This window comes from Bombina bombina, unplaced genomic scaffold, assembly GCF_027579735.1.
Source record: "Bombina bombina isolate aBomBom1 unplaced genomic scaffold, aBomBom1.pri scaffold_480, whole genome shotgun sequence".
Lineage (NCBI taxonomy): Eukaryota > Metazoa > Chordata > Amphibia > Anura > Bombinatoridae > Bombina > Bombina bombina.
In genome coordinates this window covers 182,016-202,367 of record NW_026512338.1, presented here as the reverse complement: position 1 = coordinate 202,367, position 20,352 = coordinate 182,016, and the positions used below count along the sequence as shown (strand labels likewise).

General features: G+C 37.7%; 1 protein-coding gene across 1 annotated transcript in view; it reads left to right on the top strand.

Annotated features, from left to right (window-relative positions):
* The window catches only part of LOC128644243 (cilia- and flagella-associated protein 46-like), a gene marked incomplete at both ends in the record, with an annotated part of 384,741 nt that overhangs the window by 187,299 nt on the left and 177,090 nt on the right, over positions 1-20,352 (top strand). The window contains 8 exon segments of the mRNA XM_053696926.1: positions 332-480; positions 2,211-2,309; positions 3,633-3,729; positions 3,904-4,047; positions 7,207-7,407; positions 9,917-10,023; positions 17,462-17,638; positions 19,915-20,054. Coding sequence (XP_053552901.1) covers positions 332-480; positions 2,211-2,309; positions 3,633-3,729; positions 3,904-4,047; positions 7,207-7,407; positions 9,917-10,023; positions 17,462-17,638; positions 19,915-20,054 — 1,114 coding nt within the window.

Genomic DNA, 20,352 nt, shown 5'->3' with positions numbered 1-20,352 from the left:
TATATATATATGCAGCCACCAATCAGCAGCTAGAACCTAGGTTCTATGCTGCTTCTGAGCTTTCCTAGATAAACCTTTCAGCAAAGGATAACAAGAGAAGGAAGCAAATTAAATAATAGAAGTAAATTGGAAAGTTGTTTAAAATTGTATGCTTTGTCTAAATCATGAATGTCTAATTGTGACTTTACTGTCCCTTTAAGGCCATATTTACCTTTTCGAATAATTTGAAGACTTTAAATTTTCTGTATTCATTGTAATGTGTATTCAAGATATGTTAATGCTGTATGCTTGAATTTGTAAAACTTACTCTATTCATTTTTTTATTCTATAGACATTCAGCCTTTACTACCTCGACCTGTTAATAAAGGAGTTGCTTGGTATTTCTTTTACTCATCTGACCCTTCCTGTACTTCATCTTGCTGAAGTGATTGCACATGATGCTGTGGAGAGTAAAAGTCTTTCAGATTTCTATCATTTGAGGTTAGTGATTATGCAAGTTGAAGTCTTTAAGAGATGGTGCTGAATATGATGCAAACAATAGGAAAGCAGCCCATACATCACCTTTCTGCTTTAACGGACATTTTAATGCACATATTACATTCATGAGCTCATGTTGTGTTTGCAATGAAAGAGTTGAGAGTTGTCGGACTTGCAGCTCCTGAGTTGGACACAGCTTGTGATTGGCAGCTTTGTGAAACTTCTGCTACTGATTGGGTGACAAGCTGTATCTTGCGCAAAGCTGCCAGTCTTGCGGCTCCTGATTGGGGCTTTGTATTTTACCCAAGTGTGAAAGTTAAAGGGACAGTAAACACCTTGAGATTTTTTTTTATATATAAATGTTTAGTTATGCATAATGAAGCAACCGTACAATATATTTCCATTATTTATTGTGCCCCCTTTTCAGGTAATTGAGCTCTGAAAGTTGAGCAATTTGTAATTCTCAGGACTGTAAATGCATCCTGCTGACTCCTCAATGTTACATATATGTCCCACGTTGGCTTTATTAGATAAATGCAAAACAGTTCACTTTATACTAACTTTATGACCGTGTCTAGCCTTGCTGTCTGTGGGTGAGTGGAGTTTGGCTACTAAAAAATAATTGTAGTGAAAAGGATGTTAATTTTTTTTTTTTAAAATATTAGATTGGCTGATATATTATTCTATAGCAACACAACAGAAATGTCTTGTAATTGCAAGGTGTTTACTGTGCCTTTAAATACATGGTTATCTACAGTCAGTAACTGAAATGCATTATTACATAAGAACGCCATTTTGATTTTCCATTTTATGCCACAAAATATTTAAAATTACATTGATACTCATTTTCCCTAGTAAAGTTTAATGAAACTTGATTTCACCATCAAAACTGATTTTATAATGAAAAGATGCAGACATTCTAACGCTCCCTGAAGTTCTCCCTGATTGCAATAGCGGCTCCCTGATGCCAGCAAATGGAATGCAATCTCCTTGAAACTCCAAGTACCATGATCCAATGTGGCCCAAATCCAGAAAAGTGTTTCCTTAAGGAATGCCTTTAGTTGCTGGGACGTTATAGAACCCTCAAAGCATGCATCAGTAACCAAAAAAGCCACCACTGATTTTAATAAAATAAAACACAAATACTACCAACAAGCATACGATCACTGGAAAATAGGTTTGTTGTATGTGGTTGTGCAATAAAGCTACTTTTTTTTTAAATGTGACTTTAGTGGGAAGCACTTTAATGATAAGTCTCTATATTATTTAGGGTTTCAAGGTGTCCAATATATAACCGGGAGGGGGGGGGGGGGGACGGCGGTTGGCTGCACAGTAGCGGGTGAAGCCATCTCCCTGAAATGAGTTTTTGCAGGTTGGGATGTCTGAAGATGTCATCTAATGGTACATCAATTCATTACAATACATTTCACATTTAAGTGTTTTATTTCTATATTCACTGTTATGCACCTATACAATAAGTGACATATACAATATTATCTATATGGACAAAATGATTAAATTCAGTGTCAAAACCATGGGCTCCCCATATGTGATACTTTGCATTTTCTAGTCTTTCTCATTATGAAATGATTGTTGTTCTGTTAACCTTTTTTTTTTACTTTTATAACTATTGCTTATAGTTTGCTACTTGATATCATTTAGATTACACAGTAAAATAATCCTCTATAGTAAAGCATTATACTTTGACATTAATTACCACATTTTTTTTTTAGACTTTGTCAAATATGTGCAGATCTAAATTTGCACCAAGCGGCCTCTTATCACGAGAAAGCGGTTAGTAATATGTTCATCACTGAACATGAGTTGATAAGGTAAATATTTTTCAGACTTATGTTTGTTGTTTTACGATCAGTTTACAATATAGGTTTTTACATAATTAAAGGGATATAAAACCCAAAAAGTTTATTTTTATGATTCAGACAGAGCATACAATTTTTAAAAACTTTCTAATTTACTTCTATTATGAAATTCGCTTCATTCCTATGATATTCTTTCTTGAAGAGATACCTAGTGCTCTTGCAAATGGATAATATTCTTGCAAAACTGCTGCTATATAGTGCTCCAGACACCTCCACGCTCCTGAGCTTATGTCCCTGTTTTTCAACAAAAGATACAGAGAACAATGAAAAAATTGATAATAGAAGTAAATGAGAAAGTTGTTTAAAATCACCTGCTCTATCTGAATCACGGAAGAAAACATGTAGGTGTCGTCCTTTTAAATTACATGAAAACATAATTGTTTACCAATTTTTGTACTAATTCTGGTCGCCATAGCTGTCATACACCTTTCCAATCACTTCATTTTTTCACAATAGAGATTCCACCAGTGGAAATACTACTTCTAACACTCAAAAGCAGCTTTAAAGGGCCATGATACTCAAATGTTTAAACACTTGAAAGTGATGCAGCATAGCTATAAAAAGATGACTAGAAAATATCATCTGAACATCTCTATGTAAAAAATAAATATATTTTACCTCAAAATGTCCTAAGTATTCAAGCCCCATTGCAATGGACTTTAAGCAACAAATCAGCATGTCTGTCCCGGGACAGGCAAGGGAGTGAGCCTCATGCACACTCATGTTATTTCCATATTCATTTTAAGGAAGTTTACTATGAAATCTCATGAGAGTTAAGTGTAATCTCATGAGATCACAGTAAAAGAGTTCATGACCTCAGCACTGATTATGCTGATCGGCTGCAGTTCATTTCTTCATTTTTTATTTTTTTTTACCTGCAGCTGGACAGCAGCTGAAGTATAACTTTTTACACAGGACTTACTCTTTTGAGCTGAAGAAATTGTGAGTTAAAATATCTTCCTTTTTTACATAGATATGCTCAGGTGATATTTTCCTGTCAGCTTTTTACAGCATATGAGTATTATGTCCCTTAAAGGAGGAGATTTTACACCCACCATTCCAATGACAAACCTATGTTGTTTGTTTCTATCTCACTCTGATCAATCATCCTCAAAACTCTGAACTATCTACATTATGTTATGATTTTATAGCATGTACAATTAAACGAATCGCACCAGAGAAAATTATTAAATTGCTGCAACATATATGTTCCACTTCTCAAATATTAAAATTGAATGTTATGTCTTTAACTTGTATATGAAATTTCTAATTTAGCTGCAGACAAGAAATGTTGATTAATAAGACTAAAAAGAAGAATGAAATGTGTTTGGAACAATCGACTAACCATCATCTGATGCATAAAAAACCAAAGGTAAAACGTATAATGTTGTTACTATACATATTTAACTGTTATAGCCAAGTTTGTTTTAGTTTTTTTTTCAATTCTATATTAATTGTATCTTCAGTTATAAATGTAATAGTACTCTGTAATAATTGAGATATTAGTAGGTTATTATTATTATTCTATCTTTATTTTTTTGTACAGATTTTAGCCTTGCATGCAACTACAAAAGGACTGAGTGGTTTGAGTCTACCATATCTTTGGATGGACAAAGCCTATGTGCTGATACAGCTTGGCTTTTTTCATCCAGCTAAACATCTTCTTTCAGAAGCTTACAAATGTTTTCAGGTAAGAAAGTATTAAATCTTCATTTTTTCTTTTTTTCTGTTTTAATATATTCTTATAAAGCTGTGGCCCATTAAAGGAACACGTTACCCATATGCTGATGCAGACATCCCAACTCTCCCTGAAGTTCAGGGAGTCTCCTTGATTGTAATAGTGACTCCCTGATGCCAGCAAATGGAATGCAATCTCCCTGAAACTCCAAGCACCATGATCCAATGTGGCCCAAATCCGGAAAAGTGTTTATTTAAGGAATGCCTTTAGTTGCTGGGACGTTCTAGAACCCTCAAAGCATGCATCAGTAACCAAAAAGCCCCCACTTATTCTAATAAAATAAAAACACAAATACTACCTTATTTACTGCACGTAATTAAACTTTGTATTCTAAAATATTTAAGCATTAAACAAGCGTACAATCACTGGAAAATAGGTTTGTTGTATGTGGTTGTGCAATAAAGCTACTTTTTTATGTGACTTTAGTGGGAAGCTACTTTAATGATAAGTCTCTATCTTATTTAGGGTTTCAAGGTGTCCAATATATAACTGGGAGGGGGGGGGAGTGGCGGCACAGTAGCGGGTGAACCCACCTCCCTGAAATGAGTTTTTGCAGGTTGGGATGTCTGTGATTGGTAAAAAGCTGACTGGAAAATATCACATGAATATCTCTATTTTAAGGGAATATTGTTTTCCCTTAAAATTTTCTCGGTAGCCACATCCCAGTATAGAAGAACTTCAAGCAACCAAACCAGATGCTTGTTTTTGGGACTTACACGGGAGCATGTGTCAGAGGTGCAGTCGCAGTCACTGTTTTCCTTCCTCTGTTTAAGGAAGTTTACTATGAAATCCTACAAAATCATATTGAAAACTCATGAGATTATAGTGAAATCCCACAAGGTCACTTTAAAGCAAATTTTGAACTCCGCACTGATTATCTGTTTTTATTTTTATCTGCATTGTAAAAAAAAACAAAAAACAAAGAGTATCTCAATGTTACCTTCTCACAAAGCAATTACCCAGCTTACTTTTAAATAAAGAAACACCCATAATACATACATAATACAACATTTTATTTCTCACAATTACATTAATGATACTTAAGAATTAATGTTAATATCTGCAAATATCATATATGTAGTCAAAATAAAGACTTAAATTATGTTTCCAGTATAAAGTATAGCTTTAATAAATGTCCCTATAAGTAATTACTTGCAAAGACATACTGTATATTATATCATATAAATTGTCAAAGTAAATGCTAAAATTATGTTTTCAATATAAAAGCACACCCTGAATTAAAGGATGTCTGATTTTTTTTTTTAAATGTATTACTGTAGGCACAATATATTTTCATGTTTATTGATAGCCCTCTGGTATAAAGAAATTATTTTATGCAGCAAGAATAATTAAATATGTAGAAATCGTAGTGTCCTGCATTGTTTTGTTAAAGGGATATGAAATCAACAAATTTCCTTCATTCTTTTGGTATCCTTTGTTGATGGAACAGCAATTTGCTTCTGCATCAGTAGTTCATTGCAGTTACACAACCTTTTTATGTATGTTTTTCAACAACAGATGTCAAGAGAACAAAGCAAATTACACAAAAGAAGTAAATTGCAAAGTTGTTTTAAAGTGTGTGCTCTAACTCAATCATAAAAGACAAAACGTGGGTTTCATGCACTTTCAACACTGGCTCCCAATCCACTCTAATATAAACACAAATTTAATACGGGTGATGTTGGCTTCCTTTTCTATGGTATTCTAATCCATTAGAAGCTGATCTGTTTGATTTAGAAGAACTGTCCAAAATACATTTGCTAATTAATTTAAAGACGCTCCCCCAAAAAACATATATGATATAACTGGAACATCATGTTTTCTTATATCCTATTTAGGTAAACAATCAAAAGGCAGTAATAATCAGGATAATGTTTGCTAATAGATGTATGTTGCAAATATGTTTCTATGTAATTAAAAACCAAAAACAGAGCGCTGGTATGCTAAATAGGGGGTGGCTAAATCTACCTATAAGCAACCTGCTAACCTGTGTGGGGCCCTGAAATATTCAAAGTGCAATATCAGTGTTAAAGTAGTTAAATAGGTGGGCTCATATGCAAATACTAAAATACAAAGGTACACCCAATACAATTAAAAAAAGGGTGATCAAATTTAATACATAACATTCAGGAATTGAAAATAAATAGTAATCGATTAAAACATGATATACTTTAACAACATGTCATAAAACGCAATTCATCCAACCTATTCAGGCTTCTTTTAAGAGCAAGATCCTTTTTTAACAAAGCTTGGAGTGATTTTTTGGAAGTTATTGGGGTATGTAAGAGAACGTGTGATGGTGTATAGCATATAGCCTATATCAAACAAACCAGACCGTTATTTCTCCCCCTTCCTACACCTGCCGCTACAGGTGCTCCTATGGGTCAAGCTCCACAGCTTCAAACAGAATTGAGCAACGCGTTTCCGAGGTCTCCCTCCTTTCTCAAGCTTGAAAAAGAAAGGAGACCTCAGAAACGCGTTGCTCGATTCTGAGCCAATTGTATATTGTGTTTTATGACAGGTTGTTAAAGTAGATCATGTTTTAATAGATTACTATTTATTTTCAATTGCTGAATCACCCTTTTTTTTATTGTATTGGGTGTACCTTTGTATTTTAGTATTTGCATACGAGCCCACCTATTTTACTAATTTAACACTGATATTGCCCCACACTGGTTAGCAAGGTTGCTCGTAGGTAGATTTAGCCATCCCCTATTTAGCATACCAGCGCTCTTTGTTTGTTTTTTAATTACACAGTTGTTTTTGATCTGTTCTCTAGATCATTGTTTTAAAAAAGAGCACAGTACTTTTGATTTGCGCTGATACCCTTGTTGGCTTTGTTTTTTTGTATAAATATGTTGCTATTCAAAGATGAAATTCCTCTATGTGCTTTTAAATTTTTACCGGAATATCCCTTTAATATTATTACTGCTGCAACTGCTAATTATCACAATAAGACTAATAGCAGTAATAGTGCTAATATAATTATTCATTTCACTAAAATATTATTCTTGCTACAGCTACTACTAATACTGTTAATAATAAGTCTTATTATTATCATTATTATCAGACTAGTGTTTGACACTAACCTACATTATATGCCATTTTCAGGAATTCGGAGATAATCAAGACATATCAAAATGTCTTTACCTGTTATCACTAATTTCAAACAGTGAGAATAATCATGGACAAGCTAAATTACTGTTAATGGAAACTCAACATATAGAAAATGATGCAGAGTTTTTGTATAAGGCCACTATGAGCATGGCAGATGCGGTTTTAGGGGAAAATGGCCAAAACAAGGAAGACAAGGTATGGCGGAGAAAACCTACGTATTGATAAAGCATTGTTTTTTTGTATGTCATGTGATCTAAATACTATGATATTCACAATGCCAAGAGGTGCTTGTATGAAGACACGCTTATTGTAGTATTTCACAACCCCCTCTACTCCTTTTAATTGACCCAATAGAATTTGTTATGCCCTCTACCATCTCGTTCTGCCCTTGTTCCTATGTCATAGCTCTTTTTGTTTTTATTGCACCCCATAAAAAAAGTAATGAATAACAAAGCAATCTGTAATAATGTGGCTATGATAATGACCTGTTGGGTACAACCTCATAAAACGTTTATTGCAAATGAATCAAAGAATTTGACTTGGAACTTCTTGATTCAAGTAGATTACACTATTTGTTCAATTTCTCTCTCTCCCTGTGTATCCCTCTCTTTTCCTCTTTTAATCTTCTCTCTCATTTTATTGTAGTCTTTATCTGCCAAATAAGCTTTTCACTCCCCATGATAACCAGCTCTACGGAATTTTGTGGCACTATACAAATAAATTATAATAATAATAATAATAATAATAAAGGGTCATTTTCACTTCTCTTATCTCAGATTTGGATCAGTACTATCTGAGGATCAATGGATTTGCTGTATAGTCTTTCTTTTTAATTTGTCATGTTACTGGCTCTATATTTAAGACCCATATCCCTCAGTATTGACTGAACTCAAACAAACATTATCTATAAATTTACTTCACTACATTGAAGCTTCTTTTTAAGAGGTTTTTAAAAATATATTCCATATCGCCCCATTTGAACCAAATGTGATTATTGGATTAGAACTTTTTAATAGTAATAATTTATGTTGAGTTAGTTGGTCTTGGTATTTTTAGGGGAAGATTTAACATTTAAATTTGTGTTATTTTTTTTTTTGATACTGCTTAAAAGTCAATGTCATGCACTAAAAACACCATAAAAGAACTCACAGATTTTTAAATCATATTTTCAATTGATTCTTTCCGCAATGAACCAAAGATGGGAACTGATGTGACCTTTTACACTTTGTGAGAGGAAATGGTCAGGAGTTCATTTCTTTCCATTTTAAGAAATTAGCAATCTCATTTTAATAATTCCTGTATATCGCTAAATAGACAATATTAAAAAGACATTCCATGGAAGTTTAAAATACAATCAGAAATATTTTTTACATTTTTCAGTATATTTAATGTGCTTCTGTCTAAAGTTGTCACTGTTTGTGATAACCAGGCCCAGACTGAGCATAGAGCATACAGGGCATTTGCCCTTTGAGCAGGAGCCAGTTTTTGGGTGGTGGGTTTAGTGTCACTCAGCCACCAGCATTATTATTTGTGAATGATGTGGGGCCAAAACCTTGTCCTGTCTCTAACTGCCTTGCTGTTTCTGTGAGCTAGGTCAGGTTCAGTCCTGCCACGCGCACCCTGTTATTTTGAGAGACTAACTTCACAGGCTAAAGAGCAATAAGCGATTATACTTTATTTTAATGTGAACTTCAATGTAATTTTTTAATTACATTTCAATTTACTATTTAACGACAATCAATAAACAAAATACAGCAACAGAAGGTTGTTACAATCTTTAAATGTTTTTGTACATGAAACTAGTACATTATATTTGTCAGTTTTGGGGTATGGTTAAACAACAGAAGGTGGGGGGGAGGGGAATATGCTTCTCTGCTTTAAAACACCCGGGCCTATTTTTGGTCCCAGTCTGACCTTGGTGATAACTGTTAACACACATGAGGGCTATTGCACAGCTGTTTGTGTTTAGATATTCATTTAAGGGACAATAAACATTTCATATGTGTCATTTAAAAACAAAAATTGTCATCATAAGATTTATAAAGTGCTTATTTGTTTAAGCTGTAAAGCCTGTTGCTGCCTGTAAACAATACATCTTTACAATTATCCCATCTTATCCCAAAATCTAGAGTTGCTACGGCCACCCACTGAATCCAAGGTTTTTTTGTTCGTTTGTTTTTCCTTCTAAAGAGGTAGGATGGTGCTTTGAATCAAAGTGTGACAGCCTGCCCTAAATGCTTATGCACTGCGCATGTGCATTACTGACAGTTGCCTTTCCTTTATAAACAGTAGATCACGATGCAGGAAGCATTGCAAGCCACTGCTTATAAGGGAGAGATGACTGCGAGCTGTACGCATGCCCAAACCTAGCAGTAAGTAGATCTATGTAATTGTAATCTGATTGTATAACACATCTGTCTCTATAAAGAAGAAAAAAAAACAGGATCTCAGCTGCCAGGAGAACCCACAGAGAACCCACAGATGGTGTGAAAAGATTAATTTGTTACAGACAGCCAGTGTTTCATCTTAAACAATTAAGCATAATTATTATACTGACAACTTTTATTTTAAAATACATATGAAACATTTACTGTCCCTTTAAAGAATTCAAAATGCACAAAAATAATATTCCCTTACATTTTTACCTGTTATTAATACTGTCCTTAAATAATAGAAGAACAAAATAAACCACTTTTTTTTTCAGGCTTGCAAAATTTTGGAAATGACTTTAAATGTTTTAAAAAACTTGATGCCAAAGCAAACTAACCGTAGATCAGAACTTGGTTACTTTTTAGCTTCACTGCACACAAGGTAAGTCTGAGTGCTGTTTTAATTGTACAATTTAAAACAATTTATAACCTATTGAAACGGATGTTAAAATGTCAACATGTTGAACTCTGACGTTTGGTCAATAACACATAATAAAATTTTTATTTCAAAATTGGAATACTATCCCTTACCCTGGACAGGAGACTTAAAAAAGTGAGTTATAACAGTGTAACGTCACAGCTCTGTTTGTTTCACTGTGGCTGTAGATCCTCACATCTGTGTCATTGTGTGTGGTTCTGTGACAATATTCATTTGCAACAAGTTTAATTGCACAAATCATCCCTATATATTATGATAACAATCACATAGCACCAAAGTGAACACTTACGTAATTGTAGCATACAGTCATGTCCAAAAATATTGTCACCCCTGCATTTCTGTCAGATAATACGCGACTTCATTGCACCACTTCATTGCAATTACAAATGTTTATGCATTCACATGTTTATTTCTTTTGTTTGTATTGGAATGATACAAAAAAGTGGAGAAAAAGAAGCCATAAGTGACACATTCCACGCAAAACTCCAAAAATGGACTGGACAAAATTATTGGCATTGTCTCAAAATTGTAAAAAATAATTGCATTTCAAGTTTGTGATGCTCCTGTAATTTGTAATTAAACTCACTTGTATCAATTAACAGGTGCTGACAATATAGAAATCAAACTGGCAACCAGTTAAAATGGTGAAACATTGACTCAACCTTTCTGTTGTGTGTCTCTGTGTGCCACACTGAGCATGGAGAAGAGAAAGAGCAACAAAGAATTGTCTGAGGATTTGAGAACAAAAATTGTGGAAAAGCATGGACAATCTCAAGGTTACAAGTCCATCTTCAGAGATCTTAATGTTCCTGTGTCTACTGTGCGCAACATTGTCAAGAAGTTTACAGCCCATGGCACTGTAGCTAATCTCCCTGGACGTGTGTCAGGGTGCCAGGAATCAGACTGAGACGAGAAGTGCAAAAATAATCACACCTTTATTAATAGCAAAAAATAATAAAAAGTCCACAAGTCAAATAACAAGCCAGGAATCAAAACCAGAGCTGATAGTCAGACGAGCCGAGTCGGGAGCCAAAGCGAATAGTCAGACGAGCCGAGTCAGGAGCCAAAGCGAGTAGTCAGATAAGCCGGAATCAGGAACAAGGAGATTCAGGAACAAGCCAGGGATCAGGAACCAGGAGGGACATCAGACAGCCAGGTAATACACAGGAGCTCTCACAAACAGGTCTAAATCAACGCAAGGGAAAAGCATACTGAAGAGAGCCCCTTTAAATAATAAGTGATGACATCACAATTCTGAGACTGCATCCTGTCTCACATGGATGATGTACACCAGTCTGGCCATAAAAGGAAGTGCAGGAAATGAGCAGCATCACACAGTATGCACCAGAGTCAGCAAGAGAGGTGAGTAAAATGGCTGCCAGCAGCACATGACACACAAAAGAGGGAAAAAACCCTGACAGTACCCTCCCCTCAACGACCCCTCCCCCGCGGGAGGACAAAAGGCTTATTGGGGAAACGGGCATGGAAGGCACGGAGGAGGGCGGGAGCATGAACATCACAGGAGGGAACCCATGAATGCTTCTCCGGACCGTAGCCCCTCCAGTGAACCAAATACTGTATGCGGCCCCTGGACATACGAGAGTCAATAATGCTGCTGACCTCATACTCCTCATGGTTGTCAACAAAAATAGGACGGGGACGAGGCAACACAGTGGTAAACCGATTACAAACCAATGGTTTTAAGAGGGAGACATGAAAAACATTGGAGATGCGCATTGCAGCAGGAAGGTCAAGAGCATAGGCCACAAGATTGACCCGTCGGAGTATTCAAAAAGGACCAACATAACGGGGAGCCAGTTTATTGGAAGGCACAAGAAGGTTCAAGTTGTGGGAGGACAGCCAAACTCTCTCACCCACCTGGTAGGAAGGCGCGGCAGACGCCTATGATCAGCCTGGAACTTTTGGCGCTGCATAGAAGGATGAAGGCAATCCTGAATCTGCACCCACGTGGAACGGAGTTGCCGGAGATGCTCCTCCAAAGCCGGAATACCCTGAGACATGAATGAATCGGGCAACAAGGATGGTTGAAACCCATAATTCGCCATACACGGGGATAACTTGGAGGAAGCATTAATAGCACTATTACGAGCAAACTCTGCCCAAGGTAACAGTTCAGACCAATTATTGTGGTGATCTGAGACACAGCAATGGAGGAACTGTTCCAGAGCTTGATTAGACCGTTCCGCAGCCCCATTGGATTGAGGGTGATACGCCGAGGAGAAAGAAAGCTGGATCCCCATTTGAGCACAAAAGGAACGCCAAAATCTGGAGACAAACTGGCTACCCCGGTCCGACACTATCTCCTTGGGTAACCCATGTAAACAGAAGACCTCATGGGAAAAAATTGAAGCAAGCTCCTGAGCGGTAGGCAACTTCTTCAAGGGAATGCAAAGTGACATTTTAGAAAAACGGTCAACCACCATAAGGATAACAGTATTGCCATTGGAAACAGGGAGCTCGACAATGAAGTCCATGGAAAGATGTGTCCAAGGACGCTCACCATTAGCAATCGGTTGAAGAAGACCCAAAGGAAGACGTCGAGGAGTCTTATTCTGTGCACAAACTGAGCAGGAGGCAACATACGCAGCAACATCAGAACAAAGAGCTGGCCACCAGAATTGTCGAGTGACAGACCAAATCATTTGGTTCTTGCCTGGATGACCTGCTGCTTTAGGATAGTGGTAAGTGTGCAAAAGTTTAGTTTGAAGATTCTCAGGAACAAAACACTTACCACTAGGTTTCTCAGGAGGTGTATTGGTTTGTGCAGCCAGGATCTCCTCCCCCAAGGGAGAAGTCAAATTAGTACGTATGGTAGCCAAAATATGGTCAGGAGGTATAACTCGAGTAGGTACAGACTCCTCCTTGGACAGAGGCGAAAATTGTCGAGAGAGGGCATCAGCCTTAACATTCTTACCAACAGGCAGGTAGGAGACCACATAATTAAACCAAGACAAAAATAGCGCCCATCTGGCCTGTCGGGGCAACAAACGTTTTGCTTCAGATAGATAAGTTAAATTCTTGTGGTCAGTAAGAATGAGCACTGGCACGCTAGTACCCTCGAAAAGATGCCTCCAAAATTATGGCCAGTAATTCCCTGTCAGCAATTTCATAATTGCACTCTGCTGGAGACAATTTCTTAGAGAAGAAACCACACGGATGCAAGGAACCGTCAGGCGTAGGACATTGAGACAAGAGGGCACCTACTCCAGTCTCAGATGCATTGACCTCAAGAACGAAAGGCAGGACAGGGTTAGGATGAGCCAGAACTGGAGCGGCAGCAAAGGCAGTCTTAAGACTATCAAAGGCCTTAATGGCAGTAGGTGACCAATGGAGTGGATCATTCTCTTTATGGGTCATGTCTATGATAGGTTTGACCAAGGAAGAAAAGTTTTTAATAAACTTTCTATAGTAATTGGCGAACACCAAAAAATGTTGAATAGACCAAAGACCAACTGGGCGAGGCCACTGCAGAACTGCAGATAACTTGTCAGGATCCATGGGGAACCCTGTAACGGAGATAACATAACCTAGGAAGGTTACTTGAGTCTGATGGAACTCACATTTCTCGAGTTTACAAAACAGGCCGTTCTCACCTAGTCTCTAAAGAACCTGTGTAACATCAGAACAATGAGCCTTAAGTGTGGGTGAGTGTATGAGGATGTCGTCTAAGTACACCACAACACACTGTTGCAACATATCTCGTAGGACATCATTAATAAATTCCTGGAAAACAGCAGGAATATTAAATAGGCCAAAGGGCATTACAAGATACTCATAATGCCCGCTCCTGGTGTTAAATGCTGTTTTCCATTTGTGGCCCTCCTTGATCCTAACGAGATTGTACGCTCCTCTCAAATCAAGTTTAGTAAAGACTGTAGCTCCCTTGAGGCGGTCAAAGAGTTCTGTAATGAGCGGAATAGGGTAAGCATTCTTAATGTTAAGACCCCTATAATCGATACATGGTCTTAACTCGCCACCCTTTTTCTTCACAAAGAAGAAGCCAGCCCCTGCAGGAGAGCAGGATTTGCGGATGATCCCCCGCAACAGAGCATCGGCAACATACTCCTCCATAGCATAATTCTCCGCAACAGACAGAGGGTAAACCCGGCCCCGAGAAGGAATGGCTCCGGGTTGCAGGTCTATGGCACAATCATAAGACCGGTGAGGAAGCAACGTACCGGCACGCATCTTGTCAAAAACATCTAGGAACTCTTGGTACTCCTCTGGCAATTGAGATACTGAAGACGTGCACAAGATTTTAACTGGTTTCCGAAGACAAGTGGAAATACATTGTGGAGACCACGACAAAATTTCGGACCTGCGCCAGTCGAGACTGGGATTGTGCTTTTGGAGCCAGGGATAACCCAGAATAACCGGATATTGTGGAGAGTTTATCACCTGGAACTGGAGGGTTTCAAAATGGAGAGCCCCAACAGCCATGGATAACGGAGCAGTTTTGTGAGTAACGAGTGCGGGCTGAAGGGGCCTGCCATCAATGGCCTCAATAGCAAGCGGAACGGACTGAGGCAAAATAGGAATGGAGTGCTTTGATACAAAAGCACTGTCAATGAAATAGCCCGCAGCACCGGAGTCAACAAGAGCCTGGGTGACTATGGAAGAGTCCACCCAGGAAAGGACAACCGTGACCAAAGGTTTCTCCTTTAGCGGTTCCGGGGACGAGGATAAACCACCCAAGGTCTGCCCCCGACAGGACCTTAGGTGTGAGCGTTTACCGGCCATGTAGGACAAGACTTCAAAAGGAGGCCCTGTAACCCACAATAGAGGCAGAGCCCTTCCCTCCTCCTAAAGGCCCTCTACGCCGCGGAGAGATCCGGGAATCCCAACTGCATCGGCTCAGCAGTACCTGGTGACTCACCTTAAAAGAGGGCCTCTCACTTAGTCTGATGTCAATTAGGATAAAAAAAGACACCAATGCCTCGAGATCTTCTGGTAAATCTCTGGCAGCAACTTCGTATTTAATCGCATCAGAGAGCCCATGAAAGAAGGCGGCAACAAGGGCTTCATTGTTCCAACCTACCTCTGCGGCAAGCGTACGGAACTCAATGGCATACTGAGCAACAGATCTTGTACCTTGCTGAATGGACATGAGTCGTTTAGCAGCAGAGGAGGAGCGAGCTGGAACATCAAATACCCTTCGAAAGGGGGCCACAAATTTAGGGTAATTTGAAATCACAGGTTTATTAGTCTCCCACAAGGGATTAGCCCAGGCAAGAGCTGTGTCAGAGAGTAACGAGATGAGAAATCCCACCTTAGCTCTGTCGGAGGGAAACGCCTGAGGTAGCATCTCAAAGTTACTGCCCACCTGGTTCAAAAACTCTTTGCACTGATTATGATCGCCTCCATATCGCTGAGGTAGAGGTGCAGAACCGGACATGCTCCTGGTAGGACTTGGTGCAGCAGCGGAAACAGGAGCAGCCATAACTTGCGAGACACTTTGGTCCAAATGTGCAGTGCGGGTCAGCAGGGTTTGCAGGGCCAGTGCAAATTGATCCAAGCGGTGATCCTGTTCATCCATCCTGGAAATTATGGCAGGTAAAGGTGGATTATTAGCACCATCAGGATTCATGGCCCTTGCGTAATGTCAGGGTGCCAGAAATCAGACTGAGACGAGAAGTACAAAAATAATCACACCTTTATTAATAGCAAAAAATAATAAAAAGTCCACAAGTCAAATAACAAGCCAGGAATCAAAACCAGAGCTGGTAGTCAGACGATCCGAGTCAGGAGCCAAAGCTAGTAGTCAGATGAGCCGGAATCAGGAACCAGGAGAACAGCAGAGTCAGGAACAAGCCAGGGATCAGGAACCAGGAGGGACGTCAGACAGCCAGGTAATACACAGGAGCTCTCACAAACAGGTCTAAAACAACGCAAGGGCAAAGCATACTGAACAGAGGACCTTTAAATAATAAGTGATGACATCACAATTCTGAGACTGCATCCTGTCTCACACGGATGATGTACACCAGTCTCGCCATAAAAGGAAGTGCAGGAAATGAGCAGCATCTCACAGTATGCACCAGAGTCAGAAAGAGAGGCGAGTAAAATGGCTGCCAGCAGCACATGGCAAACAAGGCAGGAAAAAACCCTGACAACGTGGACGTGGACGAAAAAGAAAAAATGATCAAAGATTGCAACAAAGGATTGTTCTAATGGTGGATAAAGAACCTCAATCAACTTCCAGACAAATTCAAGCTGACCTTCAGGCACAGGGTACAAATGTGTCAGCTCACACTATACGTCACCATCTGAATGAAAAAGGATGCTATAGTAGGAGACCCAGGAGGACCCCACTGCTGAAACATAAAAAAGCCAGATTGGAGTTTGCCAAAACTTACCGGAGGAAGCCAAAATCCTTTTGGTAGAATGTGCTGTGGACAGACGAAACAAAATTACAGCTTTTTGGTAAAGCCCATCATTTTACTATTTTCAGAAAAAGAAATTAGGCTTTTAAAGAAAAGAATACAGTCCCTACAGTCAAACATGGTGGAAGTTCACTGATGTTTTGGGTTTGCTTTGCTGCTTCAGGCACTGGATGTCTTGACTGTGTGCATGGCATTATGAAATCGGAAAACTAACAAAGAATTCTGTAGTGTAATGTAGGGCTCAGTGTCAGAAAGTTGGGTCTCTGTCATAGTAGATGGGCTTTTCAGCAGGACAATGACCCAAAGCACACGTCAAAAGGCACCCAGAAATGGTTTAGGACAAAGCGCTGGAGAGTACTGAACTGGCCAGCAATGAGTCCAGATCTCAATCCCATGGAGCACCAGTTGAGAGATATCAAAACAGCAGTTGGAAAAAGAAACCCTTCCAATCTGAGAGACCTGGAGCAGTTGGCGAAAGATGAGTAGTCCAAAATTCTAGTAGAGAGGTGTAAGAAACTTATTGATTGTTACGGAAGCGATTGATTTCAGTTATTTTTTCTAAGGGGTGTGCTACCAAATATTAAATTGAGGGTGCGAATAATTTTGTCCAGTTCATTTTTGGAGTTTTGCGTGGAATGTGTCAGATTTGGCTTTTTCCCCCCACTTTTTTGTGTCATACCAATACAAACAAAATAAATAAAAATGAGAATGCCTAAACATTTGTAATTGCAACTATTTTCTGGTCGAAGTGGTGCATTATCTGATTGAAATGCAGGGGTGCCAATATTTTTAGCCATTACTGTATAAGTAGAACTATCAGGGAAACTGGAAATTAGGAAGCTGTCTGGATGTTTAATACAACATTTGAAATCCTGCATTTCTTATATACAGTATATATGTCAAATCAATCACTCCTATATTCTGCTTCCTACCAAAAATATGTTTATAATCAAGTATCATTGTTTTTGTTTTTTTAGAAAGCTTTCTATTCTTACACAAATATCAAAAACATTTATCAGTTGTGCATCTTCTCAAGCAACTGTAAGGCTGCTTGACGTCTGTGATAAATTGAATCAAATGGAAAATGATCTCCTATGTTATGGATACAAAGAATTCATGACAGAAGTCATGATGGAACACTCAGAAGTTCTCAGGTAAGCAAATATCCATAATCACAATAAAAACTGCTGATCGTTTGTCATAAAGACTAAAATGTAGGTTTGGGAGCTTATCCCAAATTCATATTTGAGTTTGAGTCTTTGCATTGTCTCGCACAGTAGAAAGTTCAATCAAAATATTCTATTACTTAAAGGGACATTGTAGTTAATTATTATCTTTGCTTCCTTTAAAAGAGGTAACTTCCAAATATATATTTTTTAGACATTTTCCTGACCTGAATAAAAAATAACATTATCTTGTTATACTTGCAGAGCTGCGTTCCTCTCCACCAGTCTCAAAGCAAAGAATCTTCCCAGCAACAGTGTATGCGTAGATGGGTGCACGTTATCAGGACTCCAGCACCAATCCCATTACCACTAAAATAAACATGGCAGCAATACTCCTCTTCTTAAAGGGACATGAAACCCAAAAAAATATTTTATGATTCAGATAGAGAATACAATTTTAAGCAACTTTCTAATTTACTTCTATTATCTAATCTCTTTGATTCTCTTGGTATCATTTGTTGAAGGAGCAGCAATGAACTAATGGTTTCTAACTGAACACATGGGTGAGCCAATCACAACCAATATATATATATGCAGCAACCAGTCAACAGGTAGAACCTAGGTTCTCTGCTGCTCCTTAGCTTGACTAGATAAACCTTTCAGCAAACGATAACAAGAGAAGGACGCAAATTAAATAATAGAAGTAAATTAGAAAGTTCTTTAAAATTGTAGTCTGTCTGAATCATGAAAGAAAACATTTGTGTTTCATGTCCCTTTAAATGACAATTAAACACAGTTGAATTGCAAAATCAACAAATACTTAATAAAAAGACAATGCAAGATGCAGTAATTTACTATTAGATATATTAAGATTTAAAGAAAAAAAAAACTGCAAAACAAAAAGATTCTTATGAATTGATCAATATCACTTTGGCACGTAGAAAAGGGCAGAGCTAAGCAAAAATAGAGATGAAATGCATCATGGGATTCCTATTGTATCTGTTTTTTTTGTGTTGAACAAATGATAAATTGAACTGATACAATCGTATTAAACCTTATTTTTGATATATTTCAAAGTCGGATATGTAATTGCTGCAGTAAAGCTCAGTGGAAATATTTAAACCGCTCAAGCTTTGATAAATGGGGCCCTATGCAAAGGGGTTAAACAAATAATTTAAGTGCCACTTGGGAGCCTGGTATCCTTTCTCTAAAACGTAGCTCCTTTTTCACAAAAGCATAATGAGGCTTGCATAAGCATGCAAGTGACGGGTACTATATGTATAACATTGGTACAGTCAGGTGCTCACTCCTAAGCATATCTCAATATGCATTCATGGAAAGGAGCTAGGGTTTTGCAAAATATGCCAAGAAACAAAAATTAGTTAAAGGGACAGTCAACACCAGAATTTTTGTTGTTTAAAAAGATAGATAATCCCTTAATTACCAATTCCCCAGTTTTGCATAACCAACACAGTTATAATAATACATAATTTACCTCTGTGATTACCTTGTATCTAAGCCTCTGCAGACTGCCCCCTTATTTCAGTTATTTTGACAGACTTGCAGTTTAGCCAATCAGAGCTGTCTCCATGGTAAATTCACGTGCATGAGCTCAATGTTATCTATATGAAACACATGAATGCCCTCTAGTGGTAAAAAACAATCAAAATGCATTTAGATTAGAGGCGGCATTCAAGGTCTAAGAAATTAGCATATGAACCTCCTAGGTGTAGCTTTCAACTAAGAATACCAAGAGAACAAGGCAAAATTGCTGATAAAAGTAAATTGGAAAGTTGTTTAAAATTACATGGCCTATCTGAATCATGAAAGTTTTTTTGGTCTTGACTGTTCCTTTAAGTACATTAGAAGCTTCTTCTTTTTTTTTTACTTGCATGCTCTATCTAAATCATGAAACTTCAAATTTTATTTCTGCGACCCTTTAACTAACTAGTTCAGAAAAAAGTAAGCAACAGAGATAGAAAAGTAAATACAAATTCTTTATTTGAAATCAAGTAAAAATCCGAAAGCCCTCAGAATAATACAAAATAGTGGGACATCCATGTACCACACAGTAGCTAACGTGTTTAATCTAATAAGCCTTTAACTAACTACCCTTTTCATTTTAATTAAATATTTCATTTATTTTAGGAATGTGTTTTTTCTCCACTGTGTTTTTTTTGTTGTTTTTTTTTGTTGCAAAAACTAAAGTAAATTATAGATTGGTAATTTAGTGATTTCAATTTTATGTGACTTTTATTTCAAAGGACTCTTGCAAACATTGCCGAAGATACAGACCGTAAGCACAGCTACTACTTAGATGCCTATAGGACAGCAGAGAGAGCTATTAGTATACATGAACAAGTGCTGTGCAACACCCAGCGGTTGTTTTCATTTAAAGAGGTACGTATTAACTATTACAACTCTACACTAATCCATGATGTCACAGTTTTCAGTTTTTGGATTTAAAAGTAATAAGTAAAAAATAAAAACTTTTCTTGAATGATGTTTATCGAGTTGGACGAATTTGAGACTCCACCAAATAGTTACTTTAGGTTTTTGTAAAGTTTTGCAAAGCGACATATTCACTTGTATGATAAATAAACATTCCACAGACCTATGTGTTAAAGGGACAGTAACACCTTGAGATTGTTATAGAAAATGTTTAATTATGCATAATGAAACCTTATTTATTTTGCCTCCTT